At 38.4% G+C, this 23,529-nt stretch overlaps 1 protein-coding gene across 3 annotated transcripts; it reads left to right on the top strand.

Moving 5' to 3' along the window:
• Positions 1 to 12,998: 12,998 nt before the first annotated feature.
• On the top strand, positions 12,999 to 23,291 carry LOC121854224 (probable C-mannosyltransferase DPY19L3). Of its 3 annotated transcripts, none has more exons than XM_042348732.1 (14): positions 12,999 to 13,040; positions 14,512 to 14,915; positions 15,315 to 15,464; positions 15,885 to 15,974; positions 16,542 to 16,648; positions 17,063 to 17,218; positions 17,772 to 17,886; positions 18,117 to 18,251; positions 18,900 to 19,133; positions 19,615 to 20,161; positions 20,587 to 20,816; positions 21,581 to 21,802; positions 22,444 to 22,608; positions 22,873 to 23,290. In XM_042348732.1, exons 2-14 carry the CDS (start codon positions 14,541 to 14,543, stop codon positions 23,032 to 23,034), a joined length of 2,688 nt encoding a protein of 895 aa, XP_042204666.1. In that variant the 5' UTR covers positions 12,999 to 13,040; positions 14,512 to 14,540; the 3' UTR covers positions 23,035 to 23,290. The 3 variants fall into 3 exon arrangements, with proteins under 3 accessions (XP_042204666.1, XP_042204665.1, XP_042204667.1); XM_042348731.1 differs by lacking the exon at positions 12,999 to 13,040 and adding an exon at positions 13,177 to 13,259 and having other exon boundaries at positions 22,873 to 23,291; XM_042348733.1 differs by lacking the exon at positions 12,999 to 13,040 and adding an exon at positions 13,198 to 13,283 and having other exon boundaries at positions 22,873 to 23,291.
• The last annotated feature ends 238 nt before the right edge of the window (positions 23,292 to 23,529 follow it).

Raw genomic sequence — 23,529 nt, 5'->3', positions numbered from 1 at the left:
ATCACAAAAATGAACCCTGATCAAACCCGTCCCTGATACCCTGATCAAACCCGTCCTTGATACCCTGATCACACCCGTCCTTGATACCCTGATCACACCCGTCCCTGATACCCTGATCAAACCTGTCCCTGATACCCTGATCAAACCCGTCCTTGATACCCTGATCACACCCGTCCCTGATACCCTGATCAAATCCGTCCTTGATACCCTGATCAAACCCGTCCTTGATACCCTGATCAAACCCGTCCTGATAATACCCGTGATCACCCTGAACCCGTCCCGTCCTCAAATCCGTCCTTGATACCCTGATCAAACCCGTCCTTGATACCCTGATCAAATCCGTCCTTGATACCCTGATCAAACCCGTCCTTGATTATTGATAAGTTTCCTTGAGCCGGCATCAGGTCTCTGGGGATAAGACTGACCTAAAGACCACAAAGAAAGACCAAGAGAAAGTGAGGAAGAGGAAGAGAAGTGAGGAAGAGGAGGAGGAAGAGAAGTGAGGAAGAGGAGGAGGAAGAGAAGTGAGGAAGAGGAGGAGGAAGAGAAGTGAGGAAAGAGGAGGAGGAAGAGTGAGGGAAGAGGAGGAGGAAGAGTGAGAGAGAGGAGGAGGAGGAGAGAAGTGAGGAAGAGGAGGAAGAAGTGAGAAGAAGTGGAAGAGGAGGAGGGAGGAGGAAGAGAGAGGAGAGAAGGGAAGAGGGAAGAGGAGGAAGAGAAGTGAGGAAGAGGAGGAGGAAGAGAAGTGAGGAAGAGGAGGAGGAAGAGAAGTGAAGAAGAGAAGTGAGGAAGAGGAGGAGGAAGAGAAGTGAGGAAGAGGAGGAGGAAGAGAAGTGAGGAAGAGGAGAAGGAAGTGGAAGAGGAGGAAGAGGAGAAGGAAGTGGAAGAGGAGGAAGAGGAGGAGGAAGAGAAGTGAGGAAGAGAAGTGAGGAAGAGGAGGAAGAGGACCCCCAAATTTCCCACACTGAAACTACAGATTGTTAAGAGTATGTTAGGTTTAGGTTAGGTTAGGTTAGGTTAGGTTAGGTTAGGTTAGGTTAGGTTAGGTTAGGTTAGGTTTAGGTTAGGTTGAAGCCGTGGTTGTCAATGTCTGTTAACCCCTTCAGGAACCCTCAAAATTCCCACGGACACTCATCAATAATAACAAACAAACACTAAATAAATAATTAAAAAATAATAATAAAATAAAAAATAAAAAATAAATAAATAAAAAATAAAACAAATACATAAATAAAATAAAATAAATAAATAACTAAGAAATAAATAAAATAAAAAATATCCATAATGCAATAATAAACTACATATCTTTACACTGGAACACAATATTTACCTCAGATACAGTATAGAGATAACTCACTCACTCACTTCCCTGATGAGTACGTCTTCCCCAGGGGACACACACGTGTACAGGACACGTTTAGTTCAGCCTAATACCCGCCAAACAGACTGGTACTGAATTTGTATTGAATGCCGAGCTAATCCACTACTGTATCTGTATAAAACTCGTACATACCGTCATCTGTAAATAATTTAGTCATATTGGTATTATGTATGACCTGACCTGACCTGACCTAACCTCCATCTTCTCACCATCTCTCTCCCTTCACTTCCTCTCCCTCCCTTCATTACCTCCATTCTTCTCTCCCTCCTCCTTCCCGTCGTCATTCCTCAACTCTACCCCCCCTCCTCCTCCTCTCAACCTAACCTTCCCAAACTACCTGTCTATAAAGCCCTCCCCCGTTACCCCTCCCTCCCCCACCTCTACACAACCCCCACCCCACCTCCTTCTTATCCACTCCTTCTCTACCTACCCACCTCTCTCCCTCCTCCCTTACCCCCCACCACCCCTCTATAGCTAACCTCCCATCCCCTCCTCCTCCTCCTTTCCTCCTCACCATCCCTCCTACCCCCACCCCTGCTCCTCCCAATCTGCCTAGTTAGGTGACCTGCTGTGATAATTGCCAGCTACAGCTCTCAGGACGGCTACTTCTCGGTGTGCATCTTAATGGCCGCCCACTGACGCCGCCCGTTGCCGCCCCACCACAAAGAAGTGATCCCACAAAACAGCGTATGATGGCGAACACTCCTGAATGAAGGATGGGCCCACGCGCCTCAGTATATAAACACGTATTCAGTGGTCATAATCCTTGAGTGTATCTTGATAATAACGAGCAATAAATACGTGGTCGTTTAGAGAAAATATATGAAGCGGTTATATATTACAAAGAGTATATCAATATAATTAGTAAATGAGTTTATTAATAAAGATGAACTGTCAGCGGTTATACTCCAATGCGTATCTTAATAAGTAGTAAATTCGTTTATTAATATATATATATATATATATATATATATATATATATATATATATATATATATATATATATATATATAGCGGTTATAATGGCCGTTAATACGTAATAACTTATATAAAAAATATGAGGCGGTTACATTCCCGGGTTCATCTCAACACCAATAAATGTGTGTTAGTTTATCTGTAAGTCTTTATATTATATGAGTATATATTAATAACTTCAATAAGTGTAAATGCGCATTACTTCATCTCTATTGACTTTGTGCCTAGTGCGTATTTTATAAACGATCAACAAATACATTTCAGTACAGTAAACAAAATATAGTGTTTATATTTTAACTTCGCGGTGGAGAGCAAAGTACACTTCTTTTAGTATAGGAATTAGTACATTAAGATGAGTGACGGTACTGTAAATGAGTGAGTGACGGTCCTACAGATGAGTGACGGTCCTACAAATGAGTGAGTGACGGTCCGGAGTTATTTGAGTACCTGAGTTACAACGGTCAGCCATCAACTATCGCCCTGGGTACGGCTAAAATATCCACACGTCCTTTTTTTATCAGCATATTCGTCTTCAACTGTCGTTTTTTTAGTTATATCTTGGAATATAAATTAAAACTTTATACCCAGTAAATATCTACACGCTTATGATCCGTAGTTATTAATATTCTCAGCAACATTACTACGATAAATGTTTCTGATGATCTTTTAAAAGTTTTTGTTGTCCATTTTAAGATTGGTCAACACGATAGCATCTTGGATGAGCATTTTCCCTTCAGTTATTTCAAGTTGTCTTAAATATAAGTTAATATAAACATAATATTTATTTATTCTACATAAATAAATAAACAAACAGGATGTAGTTTTTTTAGCTTAACAAATTTATTGGCAAAGCTTGTAGTGCAGTTTGCCTATTCTGAGTAATTCATTCAGGTCTTGACACTGAGGGTGGTATCACTTCTCACTGCCGCGCAGGACAGAGGTTCATACACAAAGAAATACATCATATTCATTAACAGCTATATATGTATAGAGGTCAGGTTCATGTGGGTAATGTCACTGTTCACTGCCACGCAGGACAGAGGTTCATACACAAAGAAATACATCATATTCATTTACAGCTATATATGTATAGAGGTCAGATTCATGTGGGTAATGTCACTGTTCAATGCCATGCAGGACAGAGGTTCGTACACAAAGAAGGAAATACATCATATTCATCAGCAGTATATATAGGTCAGTGGATCACATACATTGGTCGTCATATTCTAACTGAAGGCTAATCAGTGTGGGCTAGCAAATTTGGGATAAACAGCAAGAATGTAAAATAATTGGACGCAAATTATCTCATAACATCATGCAGAAAATAACAGAATATTTAAATAAATTTCCATATTTATTGTTTTCCTTTTATGTTCAGTCAAAGAAACAAAAAATATATTTAAAATAAAATTACAGTATTTTTTGTTACATAATTTAGATACAGAGCAATATATGATGGCTCTTTTCCGTGTATTAAGAGCATAGAATAAGTGACATGTACACGTTACTATTCAAACACCATTTTTATCAAACAATCGACTCTGTTGTCAGGGTTGATAGAGGTGGTTTACCCATCTATAAGTGAGTTAATGTAGACCTACAGACTAAGTACCCATAATTCACTTTCTATACTTACAGTTTGCGAATTCTCAGTTGTGTCAGGCTCAGTGGTAGTCCATGTAGCTAAGTTTCTTCAGGCTTTGACCAGAGCTGCAACGAATCAGTGATAGTTAAAATAAAATCAATTAAAAGGCCTAAATAGCATTATTTTGTTACTATACACAAGATAAATGGCTCATAGTATGAAATGGAATATAATTAAATAATGTATTTCACGCAAAAATTGGTATATATTATAAAAAAAATCGGCTCTATCTCTCTCTCGTAGCATCAGGCGCGGAGTGACAGCGGGTGGCCTGACCTTGATAACCAGGACCGCCAAGCAAGCACTCACCAGGGGAAAGGCACTTGAGTTTTCTTACCCACGGCTGCCTCTGTACACAATGGATGTACCCAGCTTGTTATATGAGCATCACATAATAATATCGCCGTGATAGCAGTATATATATATATATATCTTTACGAACGTCTAGCTTGTGGGCGGATGAACAAAATGCACACAAGAAGCGCACCATCGGGTTACTGTATAGGACTTGGGGGCTACATTGTACTCACATTGTACTCACAGGAACCTACTCTATGCATGGGGTCGGATTCTCTACGGTTCATATTTTGATTATTTCTCGTAACTGGAGATAGGAGAAGGCATCTAACTGGTTGACTTAAGCTAAATCATAAAATAATAATATGCAAAAATAGGATACTATTTTGAGACACTTAAATATTTACTTAGGAGAATAAAATTAATGTATATATGTATATAATGTACTGTACGAGATACTATGAAAGTGACTAGATTATGAACACTTTAGCCAAATTCACATTGAGAGGCACGAGGCTTCTGCACACATTCAGTTCACTGGTCAACGCGTCGCTCTTATCTACAAAAGAATAGAATCAACTAATCTGAATAATCGTTAATCTCTTCAGTTTATCTTCAATTTTCATATAAATTTCACGTTTCACGAATATTTTTGCTGAAGGAACTAGCAGCCCCCCCCCCCCCATAAAAAACCCCACTTCGAATAACTTAACATATGAACCAAAAAACCTAAACTAACCTACCCAAGACTCCTATGGTGTTTTTAACTACCAATTAGAATCACACACTCTTATTCTACACCACTGATGAAGATCCTTTAAAAAAAACATCAGGGAATGGAGGTAAACAGATCATATTCCGTTGGGAGTTAAGCATTAGGTTTAGTGCTATGTTAGGTTAGATTAGGTGTTAGGTTAGGTTATGATAGATTAGATTAGGTGCTTGGTTAGGTTAAGAAGTTACATTAGGTTAGGTAATCAAGTTAAATATTATGTTAGGTTAAGTAACGATGAATAACGTCTTGGGTTAAATTAAGGAGCGTTAAGTTACAATATGTTACGTGGGATAATGTGTTACAAGTTACACACCGGAGCCAAGACCAGACCCAAGCTGCAGATCCTGTAACTGAAGTTGATCTCACACACACACTTTACATTATAACTCCTGAGGAAACCCGTCAACCCGCCCGTACCGACGTAGATTATAAGCAAATCTTAATCTGTGTTATTCTGTGATAAGTAAAATACCACCACTGACTCTGTAACTGGGAGGTATTTTGTTCTCCACTGTCTGTCTGTTATTCCGCTCTATAGTCCACCCTCGTTGAGTCATCCTCCTTATCTCGCTTCACCTTTCCTTCATCCACCCCTACCTTCCTCACCCCACCCTCTCTACCGTCCCCGCCCCACACTATCTTACTTCATCCAGCCAGCCCTCATCCTCCCCACACTACACTGCCTCACCCTCCCCTGCCCTGCCGTCCCATCCCACACCACCTGACCCTAAGATCCCAACCGTTCGTGTCTTAACAACTTCTCTCTCTTCAGCTCTGACGTCGGGTTTTTCTGAAGCTCTGGCCATTACGACTAATTTTGATAAGAAAAGTTTCTCCTTGTCGGAAAGCACAGCACTAAGAGCGACTAAGCCTTTATATTAGCAGATTAGAGAACAAAGACAAGCAATTACTGCGGGTGCCGCGCGGAGCCGTGATGGACGATATTGCCAGTCGTATATAAAACACCGCCGAGATTTAGGGAACAGTCGCATGCAACCCTAGTCAGGCCAGGCCCCCTCCTGCCCGACCACGCTCCCTCTGGAATTTTAATCAATTTTCTTCACTTAGAATATAGGATTATACAGCAGTGAGTTTTTCTCTCTTGGGATGAAATGAGGACCTGAGAATACATGTATACTGCCCAACTTATTCCCTCCGCCACCTCCTCCTAACAGACGCTTTCCCTGGATTGTTTAATAAATTTTCAGTACTTATGGTTATAGAACAACTAGACGTTTTCTCTAGGTATGCTGTAAAATGCATAATTATCGAGCTGAGAACATAGCTTAACTCCCTCCTCCCAGCTCCTACAGACGCCCACACCAGAATATTAATTACTATAGTACCGTTTACTTAGAATATATTATTATACTGTACAACAGCAATCCGTAATATTTTTTCTTTATAGACTACAGTACATAGTTACTTAGCTGAATACAGTGGCTGCTTAGCTTGGTAGATACACACAGCTTAGTCAGGTTCGAGGAGATTATTGACCTTTTCCACAACTGTACTATCTAACGTTCGCAGGAACATTGATCAACATACTTTAATTACAAGATAAAATAATAAGACGTAAATATTTCAGTTTCTGTGGATAATATGTAGCGTATAGCACTCCAGCTGGGTCGACTCATCAACAGCCTAGTAAGTTCCTGCTTGCGACGACCCCCCTCTTGTCCGGACACTCTCTCTGGAATTTTAATCAATTTCCCTCACTTGGACTACTCCATTATACAGCATCGAGACCTATTATTGATGATGCTTTCTACATGGTATCAAAAGGCACTGCTGCTTAACTAGACCACAGAGAACCTCACTGAAAGTGGTCTCGACTCCTGCACCCGGGAACCTGAGTGTTCTCTCCTCCAAGGCCGTGAAAAAGCATGTGGCTCTTAATCAAGTTATCGGCCAGGGTCAACCGTTCATCACCGTCCGCCATACACCTGTAACTCACTAAACATGACCGTGATTGGTGAAGGCATTACCTGAGGAACAATCTACTGCCCTAACGCACACACCACCAAGCACCCCGCGCTCCACCTAAACCCACGATAGGCGGCATTCCATTATTTCTTTATCAATAGTGATGAGTAAAACAACTTTGTTAGCGTCGTGCTACAACGCTTCCAATAGTTCCCTACAGTGTGGGCAGACGAGAGGGAGAGAACATTCAGACTAAGTTGGAAAAAAAAATGCATATTAGTTCTGGTACCATCATAAAATCCGTTCTTCCCGAGCGCCAATACCGTTACACTCGTAAATCGCACGTAGATCCCGGAGGTGTGTGTGTGTGTGTGTGTGTGTGTGTGTGTGTGTGTGTGTGTCGGTATAGCCTCCACCACTGTGATGCGGGTAAGCCTCATCAGAGTGGATCCTTTGGTAGGAACCCTGAGGGGGCGTTAAAACGACGTGCCAATGATTTACAAACACCATCTGGCTGCCAGGCTAAAGGAATTGAGGTTCCCTAAGAGAAAAGTTTGTACAGTAAAGCTGACCTATACTAGTGATAGCAAGTCTCACGTCAGCTGAAAATCGAACTAAAATCAAATGCCAGTCGAAATAACCTAACCTAACCTAATGTAATCTAACCTGACCTAAGCTATAAAATGTATCTATTTCCAGGTTGTCTACTGTATAAAAAGTGTACAGGGCATCTTAACAGGAGGAATGTTTACGGAGTCCCTGTAAGACACATGGATAAGTAACAACTGCATCACCATCTACTGTACTCAACCAGACGTCCAGTGATGTAGAACTAACACTAGGAACTGTAAAGATAAAAAAACTCATGAAGATGGTCAGATGTTTACAGTTCCACCAGTAAGTTAAAGTGTCACAGAGAGGAATTGTTGTACTGTACCATATATACCCATGTTATGTACGGTAAATGCCTCGTTAACCACTCGTGAACGGTGTCTCCTCTGAGCTGAATAAAATCATCTGGTGTTATTAGCCAAATAGAATATTAAAAGTGGCGTCCCCGTAGTGAAGGGGCTAGGGGAGATAGCCTACTAAAATACTGCATACCTGTACAATAACACCAATGGTAAATACTACATATAATTCAAAACAAATTAAGTTCCCAATACAGTAACCCTATTGTACAACCCACGACCTGCAATGAAGGCTGGACGGACGCTAGTGTCATCATTCACGCTTGTGGTTAGCTGGAGCGAGTGATAAGCTTCTGAAATTAGTTCAATGATTCTCACAAAGCCTCAACATTACTGGAAATAACACAAACCTGACGATCTTGAGTAGGGTGAAACTATGGGTACGTTTCTTTACGTCATTTACCTGTCAACCCAGAAATAGTTAGAACCTGGTGTGAATCGATTTATGGAGCGTGTTCCGAGGTAATGGTTAACCAGCACATTGACGAGTTGTCCGGTCTTCTTGAACTATTCCTTCACACTGGATCATACAATTGGTTAACCTAGGATATGGTTGTTGTGTTGACAGCTCAAATAAAACCATGTTATTATAGGACTTGTCTCTGCACGTTTCTAGAGTGACCGCCAGCATTTGTAAAAGTTTAGTAAGAACTGAGCTGAAAGAATTATCTGCACATCTCCTCCCTTACAAATTCAAGTTTAATAAAATCATAACTTACACTCCATTATCACTGTTGGTATTGTAGGTACAGTTTTAATGAAGGTGTATCAAGGTTTACCACTGCATTAGTTTAGAGCTCAATGTTATAATCTGTAACAGGTGGTTCTAGTTATGTTTAATGTAGTCATCTGGTAACATATTTCAAGGTCAGTTTGGCGCTTTCTGTTTACCGGGAGCGAGGGAGTGTAAAAATTACAGTAACTAGTCTAGGGTTATTGCAATCCATATTTCACTTGACTACTCATCACACCTGTTGGTCACATCCAGGAATACTGACACAGAATAATAAACCCAACAGCTAACTGTAAAGCTAGGATTCCATATATGCGTTTGGCGTAAGCGTTTGGCGTATGCGTTTGGCGTATGCGTTTGGCGTAAGCGTTTGGCGTATGCGTTTGGCGTAAGCGTTTGGCGTATGCGTTTGGCGTAAGCGTTTGGCGTATGCGTTTGCGTTAAATTGCCCTGAAAAACGGACACTCTTGTTTCCATTTGCATGCAGCTGTCTTTCTGTTAGCGGGAACAAGACAAGAAAGATGGCTCCTAGTGCATCAAAGCCACGAGCCTTATATGAACAGGGTGATTTGTTATTAAACATCCTGGGTTTGTATAAGATCAAAGGAAAAACTGACAAGGAAACATAGATGGTGGGGTCATAGACTGATGCTGAATAAGACCAAATATGGAGCCTACGGTACCCTGGTAAAAGACCTGAGCTTGGATGAAGAAAAATTCAAAGAATATTTTCGTCTGAGCAGACAACAGTTCACACATGTTCTTACCCTGGTTGAGGAGGATTTAGTGAAACACTGCAGGAACAAATAAGTCATTTGCCCAAGGCAGAGACTTGCGTTATGTATAAGGCAAGTCATGCTAATAATAGGATATAATAGGAACCGTAGATATATATTGTGACAAATATTATTATTCCAGTGACCCTTTTATTGAGACCATGAACCTTCATTTTAGAAGTTGTATAAAAAATTTATGGATCTTGTAAAGATTCAATTTTTCAATTCAATTGTTTATTCCTTGATAGAGGAAGCGGGATCCTAGTGCTGTCACTAGGTACCCCTGTACAATGACACCAGAAGCATCTGGCAAGTGTGACAAGTATATACAGTATAAATATTATAAAGGGGTTTACTAAAGCCTAAGGAAGGAAGGATATTCCTTTAACACATAATCAATGTTATTTACATAATATCTGGCTGCTGTCGGGTCTTCTGCATAATGCACAAGAGCGTTGCTCAGGGGATGCGGGGATACCAATCTCCCAAGCAAAGTCATACCCAATGATGATACGGGCAGCAATCACGTCCCCTTTCCGTGACCCTTTATTTAATGATTGATGCTTAATGAGTTAAGTTATTGAATAACACTTGCTAGGTTTCTAAATGTATTATATAAATGCATTACAAAATCGGGTTGGGATATATTCTGAGTAAAATGATGAAACAGTTGCAGGTTTCAAAGAATACTGAAGATAAAAACAATATAAAAAGAAATTGGTTTGTTTGTCACAAAGACACTACTGTATGTTGGCACACATGGTCAAACAACTCCTCAGTCTCCTCGACAGAAAACTGTTTTTTCTTCAAGGCATTTTGCTGGGTGAGGAGAGCAAACACCAGGATAGTGACCTCACAGTGTGGGATTCCCTTGTCCTTTTCCATGCTGTTGCGTTGTCAACCGCTACAGGGAGCGATTGACATGTACAGCAAACGCATAACGCTACCACTAACGCAACCCGTGCCAATGGAAACAACTGTGTACATTTCAATATAATCTATTTTCCCACTACCTCTACCGCGTGAATGGAAACCATCTTAATTCAAAAGAACAACCCAAACTTAACCTCTTTAACCTAACCAAATCTTCACTCGGGTTTAGTTAATCTGTACAGTCTTCTTCGTCAGTAATTTTAAAACTATTTTCTTATTTGTTCTATTCATTAATACAAAGATATCAGTTATTATCCTGTCAAAAATATGAAGAGATGGTGGGGTGTAATTACAGTATTCCATCCGGATGTGTAAACGACGATAAACAGTTGTAAGCTTGACCCACGAAACACCATTACTGAAGTATGTCATCTCCTCGCCTTAAAACTTCTATGTACAAGGAACATGGAATCAATAATAATTCGTACGATGACTTTTTTCTCAGTATTTACGTTAATTGAGTTGCGGGCGATTTGTTAACTAATTTTGATACCATTTCGACGATAATTTCTTCAGGTGATAATGGCCTGCGGAGCTTACAATAATCGCACGTCATTTATAAATTAGATTAAATTATTTATACAGAATGCAATTTTAGGCTTGTGACTACAGCTATATTCTATTAATATTCTACACATACATTAACTTAATAATTACTGTAAGAACAGTCGCTATTATGGACTATGAGGTCTAGTTATTGAAATTCTATCTACAGAGACACTTCTATTACGGGTTAATGTGATTGTAACCTTGTAATGATACAAGTCGCTCTTTAATTAAATGGCAACATAATAATTAGTCTGACATATCATGATAATCATTTAATTTACATTACATTATTCGAATATAATAGAAAAATCTAGAACAGCCTATGGTTGGTGCTTTTACAGGTTTGAGTCCAGAAGTTTCTTTGTCATAATTACTGACGTCTCAGGAATACCGACTCTTTACCAACAACTTAAGGATATTTTTTGTTAGATATGAAAAGGTTGTTGAGAAGCATTTGGTCGGTGGCTGGGAAGAGGTTCAAGCAAGTGAAGTATAAACAACTTGTTGACAAATAGTATGGAAAAATAAAATGATAAAAGATGTAATCCTTTCACCACTTTTGCGATAATCTAATCTCTACCCCAAGGAACTCTTTATGCTTTATATAGAGGGAAACCTGAACTAACTTGAGCTAATCTTACCTTATCTTCACAACACGGAAGCTTAACAACACCAATGGCCTTGTACTGCAGTGGCGTTATTAAAAAAAAAAAGGTAAATTTGCAGTCACACCGTTCACTATTAGCAAGTAAAAAATATATTTTTCTAGTGTATTTGTGTGTGTTTAGACCGAATATGAGGGAGATAGGAAGAAACTGGTTTACAAATAGGGTGGTGGACGAGTGGAACAAGCTTAGCAACTTTGTAGTAAGTGCTGGAACTCTGGAAAGTTTCAAAAGGAGGCTAGATAGATTCATGGATGATAGAGAGTGGTAGTAACTCTCGACAGGAGCTGCCATGCACAGGCCTATTGCAGACTCCTTATTTTCTTATGTTCATTTTTGGCGGAAATTAGCAGGGTTTTTGCGATTTTTTTTTTCGTTTGACGTTTTCCGAAAAAAAAGTGGCTAAGCGACTAATACAAAAAAAACCCACTAGAAAAACAGGAAACTAACCTAACCTGACCTAACTTAACTGACTCTCACCATGAATCACCTATTTCTTACCTTATTGGCCTAGGTCTTGTTCATCGTTGCACTCTGGGAGTCTTACCCAACGTCACATATGTTGGTCTTTGCGATATTTACATTCAGTCTTGCTCTTAGTACACTTTACTGAGGTTAGAAGAACATGCCATCGAAAAAATGCTACAGTTTCTACGTTTTTCCCCCCAACTCTCCATCAACTCCATATACTTTAAGTGACACCCACCTCAGACTTCCTTGGTGGGAACTGAACTTGAATGTCAAAATATAAGAGACCCAAAATAAAACTCCATTTTGATTAGGCCAAATATACTCTGAATTAAACCCAAAATCATTTTAATTGGTTCCAAAAGCACGAGTACGCAGGAGCTTAATGCTTTATGAAGGAGACCCGAGAGAGGCGATGATGGCGGGAGGTTAATGGAAGAAACTTGAAATATTTTTGGTAAAGCTATCTCCGTTATCATACATTTCCGCCGGTAATGTAATAGATGAAAATTATCTTATAATTAGACGTTCTATGTGAGGTGGTTTATTTCTTTTTAAATTACCATCCTAAGTTTCTTCAGTCTACACACCTCACAAATGGTGCACTACTCTATTAACAATATAAAGAGTTAATATTAGGCAGGCAACATAAATACTGTACAGACATATGTAATCTATAGAGTGTGAATTATTGGAGTTAATAATTGTTTCATAGTTAAGAAATATATTTAAAATATTATCTCGATCTCACATTTCACTAACCTAACCTACACCTGTTAACACGATAAGATATACATTTATTAACTAAAGTCTTCCAGATATTCCTTTAACAGCAGGGGATGATAGAATTAATTTTAAGATATGGTTTAAAGGAGAACAGAATCTTTACTTAAATTAATTGGTATGTGGCATCAGTAGTGAAGGTAAACAACAACAAACCTTCAGTACAGTGAGTATAATGTCTTTTATATATGAACTACACACTATAATACATACATAATGATACATATATATTCTCTAGACCATGAAACACTTTAGAAAAACTCCATAGTTGTATTTGGATATTTGTGTGTTGAGGTGAAGTAGGTGTAGATCAATAAGTGGTTAAGTCTAGCTGGACCCCGGGAGACACAACCTCACACCACCTGCTATGGTAGTTGGTGATTGAGTAAGTTCTTCACTCATCAGTAAGGTTAGGTTCATCAGTTTATTAAAGGGAGTCAAGTTTATTAACACGATGCTTTATTTTTCTATTTTATTTTGTGTGTAGGAGGCAGGTAGACAGGTACTGTGAGTAGTTTGATAGGATCTTTACTGATATATTGGTTTTGGTCATATTTAAGGTTATATACAGCTAAGTTACTCATTATATTGTTTTTGTTGTAGAATAAAAGGTGTTTAGGTGAGATTGTTACATACTCAGTAGTGCTGTAGAGTAGTGGTATTGTATCATTTATTTGGTTATAGTTAACATTCCTTGTATCATAAAGTTAGACCTTTGTAAGAGGTCTTCTACAGTACTGTATGTAAGGAACAATGTTGCTTACATTAAGGTTTGAGTTAAACAATGTCGGGATTTAAAATACGGAAAAAAGTATTTCTCCGGCATCATTGCCTCCGTCCGCTTTATCAAAGTTGTAATAATTTTCAGTAAACTAGATCTTTTTAGCTGTAATGGGCAGTAACTGTTGACAAATTTGTTCATTCCTGCTAAAATCATAGCTTTCAAGTTTCGGTTCTGATGGTGATGCTTAGTGGCCCGTGTATTGCAAAATCACGGTGCAATATTGTATATATATACAAGTACTGTATTGGTGCGTTTTGATTCACAGGGGCACACGGGTAGTCGGTGGTGTAGCGGAATTTAAGAAAAAATGTAAACCCTAACAGTTTCTTGGTTTAATGTAGATATTATAGTCATAATTGAGCTGTGGTCACATGTGTACTGTGTTGGAGTGAGAGTTGTGAACTCTGAGTGCTCACACTGGCACATAAGATACAGTATTACCTTTCCACACTCATTTTCAGCCATCCCACATCATTGATACAACTATTTTGTTCTTTTATCACTTAGTCAGATAGTTTATCTTTGTAACTCGATAAAAAAGAAGAAATTCCCATGATTTTACCCATAAATGAAAAAAATCAATTCAAAGAAAAATCTATGCATTTTGTCGGCCGGTCTACAGGTGAGAGTCGGATCATATGAGTGGCCGATGAAAGGTTTAATCTACATTGCACTAAGGAAGCTTTTCACCTTTATATTATGATAACAGATCTCTTCTGACTATTTCACTGTCTTATGTCAGGATGAAGAAAAGTAATAGTGTACTTTTTGTATTACTGCATTTACTGTAATTATTGTTAGGTCTTACTGTACTTTTTTTCATATTTTTTTCATCGTTTTTATTTCTCAACAGGTTTATCTGGGATATTTCTGAGGCAAAGAATGAAGCCAAGAGGATCACATGAAGAACAGGGAGAAGACAGTGAAGGAAACGAGGCGGCGAGTGAAGGAAATTATCCGGCGAGTGAAGAGAATGATCCGGTGAGTGAAGGAAATGAGCCGGAAAGTGAAGGAAATTATCCGGCGAGTGAATTCGTAGAAGACGGAGAAAGCGGCGAAGAAGAGCATGGGGTGGTAAGTGATATTGATTCGGAAGACACTACAAGCGAGGATAATGAGTACGATGATGAAGTGTCGAAGCGGGAAGAAGAAGAAGCGGAGGTGGAGGAGGAGGTACCAAAATCAAAAGGCATCATTGAGACACTGAATGAATATCTTGAGAGTATTTTTGCCACAGCGGAAGAACATGATGAAGAGGTTAGATACAATTTAATGTTTGTTTATTTATTTATTTGGTGCCTTAGAAAATTTTATTAATGTACTTGTTGTTTATACGAGTAAGTTTAGTTTGGTGAGGTTTAGTTTAGTTAGGTTTATTTCGGTTAGGCTTATTTCGGTTAGGTTTACTCGAGTTTATAAACCCAGCCAACCCAATATTAAACCTAATTTAACATTTATATAAACAATATCCAGATTAAGTAACATCCTGATCTTTTGTAATCGGATTAACGATGGTTTACTTTACTGCGCTAAGAGAAAGAAGATATTATTTCTACATAACAGAGGGAGATAAAGAAACTCTTTTAATATCTATAATGACAATGATTTATTTAGATTGATTTTATTGAATTCTTTTTCTCTTATCCTTTTCACCAGGTTGAAGAGGAACTTACGGCAATGTACGAACTCCTCTGGAAGATCTTGAGCGGCACCTTGGGAGTCATAGCCATTGTGGTCATCCTCACCAAATACCCACAGTACTTAGATATTCTCCATGAAAATCAACTTTGGTTCTCAAATATTAGGGTAAGATGTGTGAAGCTGTTTGTGAGCCTTAGATAGTGTATAGTTAGGTTAGGTTAAGATAGGTTAGGTTAGGGTAAGTTAGGTTAGGGTAAGTTAGATTAAGTTAGGTAAATTAGGTTAGAATGGTTAAGTTAGGTTAGGTTTTGAAATAGTAGCATGTAGAATGTATTTGGAAGCCTCAGTCTTATCATACATATCTATTCATTTGCTAGAACTATGAGAGTATTGTACACCGATAAGGATATGTGTTGTCCAGTTGAGAATTTTATAGACATTATCAGCTTTTAAGGAATAGATGTTTTACATACAGTAGATTGAAGACTGATATTTATTTATTTATATATTTATTTTATTATATATATTTATTTATATATTTATTGTATTATATTTATTTATTTATTAATGTATTTATTTTTGCAGGAGGTTGAAAGAGAAATATCCTTCCGAACAGAGCAGGGACTCTACTATTCTTACTTCAAGCAGATAGTAGAGTCCCCAACATGGCAGGAGGTCAGTAATCACAATACTGTACTCGTAATCACTGTATTTCCCATGTTTTAGATATACAGTGCTGTAATATGTTTGCTTCTCTAGATATAAATGTGTTTTGGTTACCTGAAATTTATACATTAATTTATCCTGTAAGACAGTAGGTTAAAAGTAATTGAAGTTGTATCTTATTTGTCTATTACAAAAGAAAGAAAAGGTCTGCAGTGTAGGAGAGTTTTAAGGAAATAACTGAGTAAATTAAAGAAAAATCTTCCTTTATTTCTTGACCGGCCAGTCAACTACAGTCAGTGTCTGTCCACTTAACGTACATGATGCACTCTGTACTGTACCATTTGTTAACCATGTGTACATTGAACTGACATTGACTGTATATACCAAAACTAAGTCATTACCGGTAGTTGAAGAATTTGTCAATTATCCAAAGTACGATCATTATTTTTCTCAATGTCTTAAGAATACCTGTAAATATTTTCTTGAATTATAAGGCAGGAATTAGCTATGTAATATATACTGTATTTTACTGCAATTACAAGAATCTTTACTGTACGAGGTCATGTCATTTCACAGGGGTTTAATCAGCTGAAACAAGACAATCAGACGGAACATGGTCGTACAATCAACATCATCCACAGATTTAATATTCTTCCAGAAATCATCCTCAGCGCTGTTTATAGGTGAGGGATGATGTATGGCGTTCGTCTGCAGTATCTCCCGAGTTAACCTTCAAACTTGGCTAAACTTAAAGGGGGTAAATCATTATTGTATTGTTTAATTTTATTTTACCTTTTACCTTTGGGGAGGGGGCAATGCTGTTGTCAGAAAATATTCAAACCACACACACACACACACACACACACACACACACACACACACACACACACACACACACACACACACACACACACACACACCTTGTCAGTTATATCAGTGCTCAAGGACATGGAGAGTTTTAAATCATTATATAACTTTTTTATCTATAACTACTAACTTAACTTCAGCCAACTTGTTTCATAATTCTAATAGTATCAGTTTAACCCGATGTTGAGTACTGTACTATATTGTTGATCATATTCATTAAATTATTCCAGATGGTTGTCTCCTCGGGAAGCACCAAGTGTGTTTTATGTGTCCACCGTGTTTGGCCTACATGGGGTGTTCGTCGCTACTCTGTATATAACCGCCTGGTACCTCAGTGGCTCCATCCTTGCCGGCTTCATCTCCGTGATCCTCTTTGTCGTTCACCTGTAAGTTGTTGCCCGTAAATAAATCTTGCGTCTATATTTATTTTCAATCTATTTGTGTACAGTGAAGCTTCCATGTAACTGACTTCTCTATCCATGTAATTCGATAGATGGAGGGGATTTCACATCTAACGGACCCTCGATATAATGGACTTTCATCTCTGTATAGTCCGTTAAACAGAGGTTACACCGTTTCATTTAATCTCTCTGTCTATCTGTCCATCTCCAAAAGTCTCATCAAACCTTACCTAACCTAAATCATTTTTGAAGTTGAATAACATTTAAGCGAGGCAGACTTGATTCTCTTACAGTAACTTAAATGAAGCGGCCAAAATAAGCTTGATATATTTCTTGACTGATTATCTCACTGATGCAGCTTGAATAGATTAGCTCATTTTTGCCATATTGAGCTATTTTACAGAACTGGAACTGAGAATAAACTTTGCCATGTCTTATTATATTTCACAGACAGCGTACACATATTGCTTTGTTTTACCGTACTTTAGGATTAATATCAACAGGACAAACTCGACAGTAACTCGGTTGTATCTCACAGGATTGACACAACCCGGGTCAACTACACCGTTCCACTGAGGGAGAGTTTTGCCGTCCCACTTCTCTTCCTGCAGATATTCCTCATGTGTACTTATATTAGATCATACAAGTGGCAGGTCAGTGAGTAATAAATTGTTACTATTGAGTGATGGGATAATATAGTTACAGTATAACAGATTGTATTCTTGTTTTGTCTCTTTTTCTCGGATTAAATACATTTATTGGATTAACTTGGGAATTAAGTACATTTATTTATATAGTATTCTTAAATTTAGTACATGTAGAGATATAATTAATCTGTGTAAGTGTGGAAAATGGATTAAATTTTTTTTCTTGTTTTTTCCAGAGAGTTAAGTTGGCCGCCATCTTCCTCCTGAACGTGACTTTCCTCCTGAGTTGGCAGTTTGGGCCTTTTGTTCTACTGTGTCAACTGTTTTGCTTCACGAGTCTCGGCAGATTACTTCTCATGACAGGAACAAAGGTAGAGAGAATGGACGACAACATCATTATCCATCAATATGTCTCTGATGATATGTTTCTTCAGTAAGATCCTCTGTTTGGTTAGGTTAGGTTAGGGTCTCATTATACAGTAAGTTCATCTCATCAGGATATACACTGTGGAGATGTTGCCCCTTGTTGTGCGTGTGTGTGTCTGACCGTATATCTGTCAGGTTTTGTGTTCTTATAGACAAGTATCGTGAAGCCTTTATATACTTTCCTGCCTCACAACACTTGAACTGTTTTTAAGATAACTTCAAGCTTTCTACCGTATTTGGTTCATCACTATTTTATGCTTTATTGGATAACTTACAGATAAAAGTCATAATGATATACCCTGCATTGTATGTTTGTCATCCTGGTATTTATTACAGTTTTTTTTCAAATATACCAAAGTGTCATGAGGGACATATTATATCAGATAAGAGAGATTTAGGCATTTCTAAGTATAAAAGTTAAATCTGATTGGGATAGATTATTTAAATGTTGTTATTGATTTGAACTACAGTTCCTATCTTCTATATATTGTGTTTGAATTACTTATATCACTCATTATGTTAATTATCACTTCGTTTACTCTTTTGTCAACTGTGTTTAATGATTGTTAATTAACTGCCTCTGCCGTAACTAGGTCAGCATGCTGGTGGTGGTGATGGGCATCTCCCTCCTGGTGGCGTGTGTAGTACAAGCCAACCCTCCTTTAGTTGTGTCCTCACCGGCGCTATCCATGGTGCTGCCGGCCCTCGTCCTCAGTTTTACTCCCTCGGCGGACAGGAACCTCGGAACAACTCTCAGACTCACCATCGTGGCTGCTGAACTATCCCTGCTCTTGCTGGCTACTGTGCTCATCAATGGCAGTATAAAGGTATTGACTGTATACTAGATATCTAGATATTGGTTTTCCACTGTTGAGAATAACTTAATGAGGATGACCAAGACTTGGGTCACGTGTTGTGTCAAGAGATTCTATTAGTCAGTCAAGCAGGGCTGGTATTCATAGAGCTGTATATTGTAGCTAAGAGTAGAGACTGATTTCTCTCCCATGTTCCTTTGCTTTCTACAGAATCTTTCAATGTGTCTATCTTAATGGTTAGTGAGTCTATTTTAATTGACATTCAAAAAGACTAAACATAAAAGTAACCAACTCAGAGACTTTGCTTTATGGTGAAGTTTGGGACAAGGTAACACAACTCATGATGGAGAAGCTCTTTTCTTGTAAACTTTATTGTATACACTACTGAATGTGACTTTCAAATAGTGTTATCTCCACCGTCCAGATTTAGTACAACCGTACATTATTTTCAGTGTTTTAATAGTTTACTTTGTCTTTTTCTCTTGTGTTTCAGATATTTCTCGACATAAATGCAGACTCTCATGTTTACCAACTACTCTTTGCAAAATTACAAATGGGAGATATACGAGACTTTGACTCACGACTGTATATGTGTAGTGATGCCTTTGACTATATGGACATTGAGTCCCTGGAAAGGCTGTGTGAGAGTGGACTCCTGCCGCTGTACGTTGTTGGTGTCATTGTGTTTTTAGTATCAACTGTGAACTATTTCTTAAGAAATAATCCAGAGGAAAATATGGAAAATTATACTGAAATTTCATCCGATTATAGAGAAAATCTATTTAATTTATTGGAGTTAAGTAGAGAAGAGATTTCTTACACTTCAGAGTATATGAAAATAATACAACAGGAAATTGAGACTCTTGAATATGGAACAGAGAGAGTCATTGACACTACATACATGGGTGACATGAAGGTGGATCCATCTACAGAAAAACTGATCAAAGAACAATCACAGACAGAGTGTATCTATGCCCCCTGGGATTCCTCTCAAGGTCAATCATTCATTCAAGGAAGACCTGACTTGATCTTCTTTTTGGGTGAGTACAGTACAGTACAGTATTGGCTACTTGCTGTGTTTTAATCCCTACTCCTAGATCATTAATCCTGTAGTAAGGTCGGTACAGTGACTGCTTATGTTAGTGGGCTGGTGGACTACTGCTCCCGGATTTGAGTATAGCTCGAGTAAGCAGTGTGTGGTTGATATCCAGTGATAGCAAATATAGCAGAGTAATAGTGGTGCAGGATAACACAATCCTCACCAACCAGCTGTAAAAACTGAGTTTGTTCACACATATCCTGACAGTATAGCAGTCCTGTCTCAGCCTGTCAGTGATGCATGCTTCCAGGTCAAGAATATTGATAATAGTGGAGATATATTTATTGTCTTGCTTTAAGAAATTAAATCAAGCTACAGTTGTTATCCTGTTGTGAGATAAACCATAACTTTCCTTAATAATTTCAGCACTGTCGGTCATGTGGAGCATTTTGGCAACTCTTATTCTTCGTCTTAAAGTGCTGTGGATGCCAACAGTGTGTGTCCTGACGGGTGTCTTTATGGCTGACATAAGAATATACAGCTCACTAATACCTGTACTCACATGTGGAAAGTTGTCATCCTATCTTCCAAGATGGTTTCCTGAATTTTTTAAAATGATCATCTGCTTCAGTTTTGTAGCCTTCATCTATATCAAGGTGGGTTGGTACAGTACCTGCTTTGTGACATACTGTACCATATTTGTTTTTACTTCACTTTATACTTAGTTATGACATAGATTATGACGTTGTGCTGCAGTGTGTCAGTATCCCCAGTGAGAGTCATGCAGTGTAGCTCGGCACATTTAATGAAGCCAGCCCGGGTCTGCTGTGACTAACTGGCATGCCATCACTCTCTACCATAGCCTCAGCCTGAATCATTTGACCCTGCTTCAGCTCACCACAACTGACACACTTCACAGTCAACTTCAATTAAAATTTTAACTTTCTATACTAAATCAAAAGTACCTGTGCTGTTTTCAGATTGTATTCCTTGTTTTCCTCACTTGAACTAGAAGGAGAAGCAGGTGCTGAGCATTTAGTCATCTTAGTAAGTGGTGTACAGTGTGTGGTAAGCTCAGTGGGAATGACTGAAGAGGAGTGTCAGAGGGATGCCATGATTGTAGCAGGGAAGTGCATCATAGTTGTACAGTATTGAGTCACTAGATGATTTATAACACATCCAGCCTGACTCTTCTTACAAAATTAAAACCTTCACACAATACACCTTGTACTGTATATAGGAAAATGGTAGTAATTTTGGTAGCAGTGAAATAAAAAAAATAGCTACTCAACAAAATTACAAAATAATATGAGGCTATTCTATATCTTTCAATACTTTATTTATTGAAAGTTTTTCTTGATATTCCATATTCTTCGTTTGTAAGGAATTTATAAATTAACAATTAATATTTTGTTTACAGTTTTGGGGTAAAGTGGCATCAGAAGTGTGGCCAGAGGAGATGTATGAGTTCTGGGACCCTGATACTGTGGAGTTGATGGAGTGGGTCCAGTCTTACACTCCACCTGACGCCGTGTTCGCTGGCTCCATGCAGTTACTGGCGGGTGTAAAGTTATGCACTGGTCGACACATAACTAATCATCCTCACTATGAAGACTCCTGGCTCAGGGACCGCACACATCAGGTAATGGCGACCATCAGGTTTATTCCTATAGGAAGTACTGTAACAAGGTTTTGATTTACATTGACTGTGTGAATATATGTAAGAAACTTGTAGTTCCGCAGAATGACTATATTAAAATGGAAACTGTGGAAGGATATTTCCCTTTTCATGTTGGCTCAGGTCTGTTTCCACCTCTGTAAGCTCAGTGACTTGGTAAGAGCTCAGCAACATATACCTGAATGTTTGTATAGTTACTTGGAGCTTCTTTATTTTGGCTGAACAAATAATTATTGTTAAGCATTAATAATATAAACGAAAACAGTTGATGAAAGTACAACTACAGTAATACACTGTGCAGTATAGTAAGCAATGCATCGACTTTGTCACTGACATCCTACACAATTCATCATAATTTGGAATTGACCTTATTTATTAAAGCAAGGGTAGAGTTAATTGATAATGACTTTTTCTTTGTAAATTAATGTGTAAACAATATGTAAATCCCAAATCTAAGTTATATAAACTAACAGGCCACTGACACTACAGAGTCCACAGTGTTGCAGGACATAGAATCAGCTCCCACCATATAAATTTATACTTTAATCTATCATCTACATTTACGTCACTTCTCAGTAACTAACTTTGAGATCTCACACTTACAGGTTTATCAGATATATGGGCGGGAAGCTCCTGAAGTTGTATATAATGCTCTGAAGACTGCCGGAGCTACACATATCATCGTGGAGGACAGCATCTGTCTCCTTAGTGTTGACTCCAAGCGCCCACTGTGTAGACTGATCGATATTGTTGACCTTCATAATGGTCATGTGAGTTTCTTTTGGTCAAATATTTATTGTTAAAGGGAATTTTATGATATTTTGTTTTTATTGTTCTCTCACTTATTCTCTTATTTTTATTCTTGTTATTGGTCTCTCTCTCATTCTCTTTTTTTTCTTGTTCTTCCTTGTTAGTGTTCTCTCATTCTCTCTTGTTCTTGTTCTCTAAGCTCAAAGTAGAGAGAAATGCAGATTTATATAACCACCCTATAAATACATAGTGTATATTGCTATTTACCGTACATCACCTTACAGATCCCGGAGAATGGAGGACAGGGTATACCAGCCTTGCAAACACCCTTACACGGGAGATTCTGCAACATGGTTCAGCAGAAGATTGCCGAGTACAGCCGCTTCTTCTCCCTCGTCATGAGCAACAAGACCTTCAGGGTGTATAGAGTCGCCGTTACCTCCTAGCCTTAAGAGTTAGCTAAGGTGTCTCTCTCTTTTGTGAGGTATGGTTATTATTACAGGCAGGTCCCGGGTTACGTACGAGTTCCATTACTACGGACGTTCTTAAGTCGGAAAGTATCCCCCGTGTGCGTGCCATACTTGCAGAACAATGTTTAAAATCCCACTGTGTCATAGCCTGAGTCCTTATATACATCTAAAATCACTTAATTTAAGAGAAAAGAAGAAATATAATGACAAAATACTGTAAATGAGAGTATAAGTCATCAGGTAGTAGGTAGTAGGCAGCTATCAAACAGAGAGGTAGTACTGCCTGGGAAGATATTGGAAGCATAAAGTGTTGTCTAGTGTGCCTGGGTGGGCTAATTCCCATTAAAAAAATATATTCTAAATTTGAAGCTTAACTTTATGGGACCTCGTTCTTATCGGCAGATAAGTCTGTAAGTCTGACGTACGTAACCCAGGGACCTCCTGTGTTATGTTTAAGTATCAGACAGTGTC

The sequence above is a fragment of the Homarus americanus genome, unplaced genomic scaffold, assembly GCF_018991925.1.
Source record: "Homarus americanus isolate GMGI-L3 unplaced genomic scaffold, GMGI_Hamer_2.0 scaffold13284, whole genome shotgun sequence".
Taxonomy (NCBI): domain Eukaryota; kingdom Metazoa; phylum Arthropoda; class Malacostraca; order Decapoda; family Nephropidae; genus Homarus; species Homarus americanus.
Note: the sequence above shows the minus strand (reverse complement) of the source record. Positions and strands in the feature narration are given on the sequence as shown.

Bases quoted from the DNA above. Each gene is read 5' to 3' on its own strand.
- LOC121854224 (XM_042348731.1), top strand. From the start codon at position 14,541: ATGAAGCCAAGAGGATCACATGAAGAACAGGGAGAAGACAGTGAAGGA. The intron at 21,803-22,443 runs GTAATGGCGACC...TCACACTTACAG, and splicing joins TCAGGGACCGCACACATCAG to GTTTATCAGATATATGGGCG. The intron at 22,609-22,872 runs GTGAGTTTCTTT...ATCACCTTACAG, and splicing joins TTGACCTTCATAATGGTCAT to ATCCCGGAGAATGGAGGACA.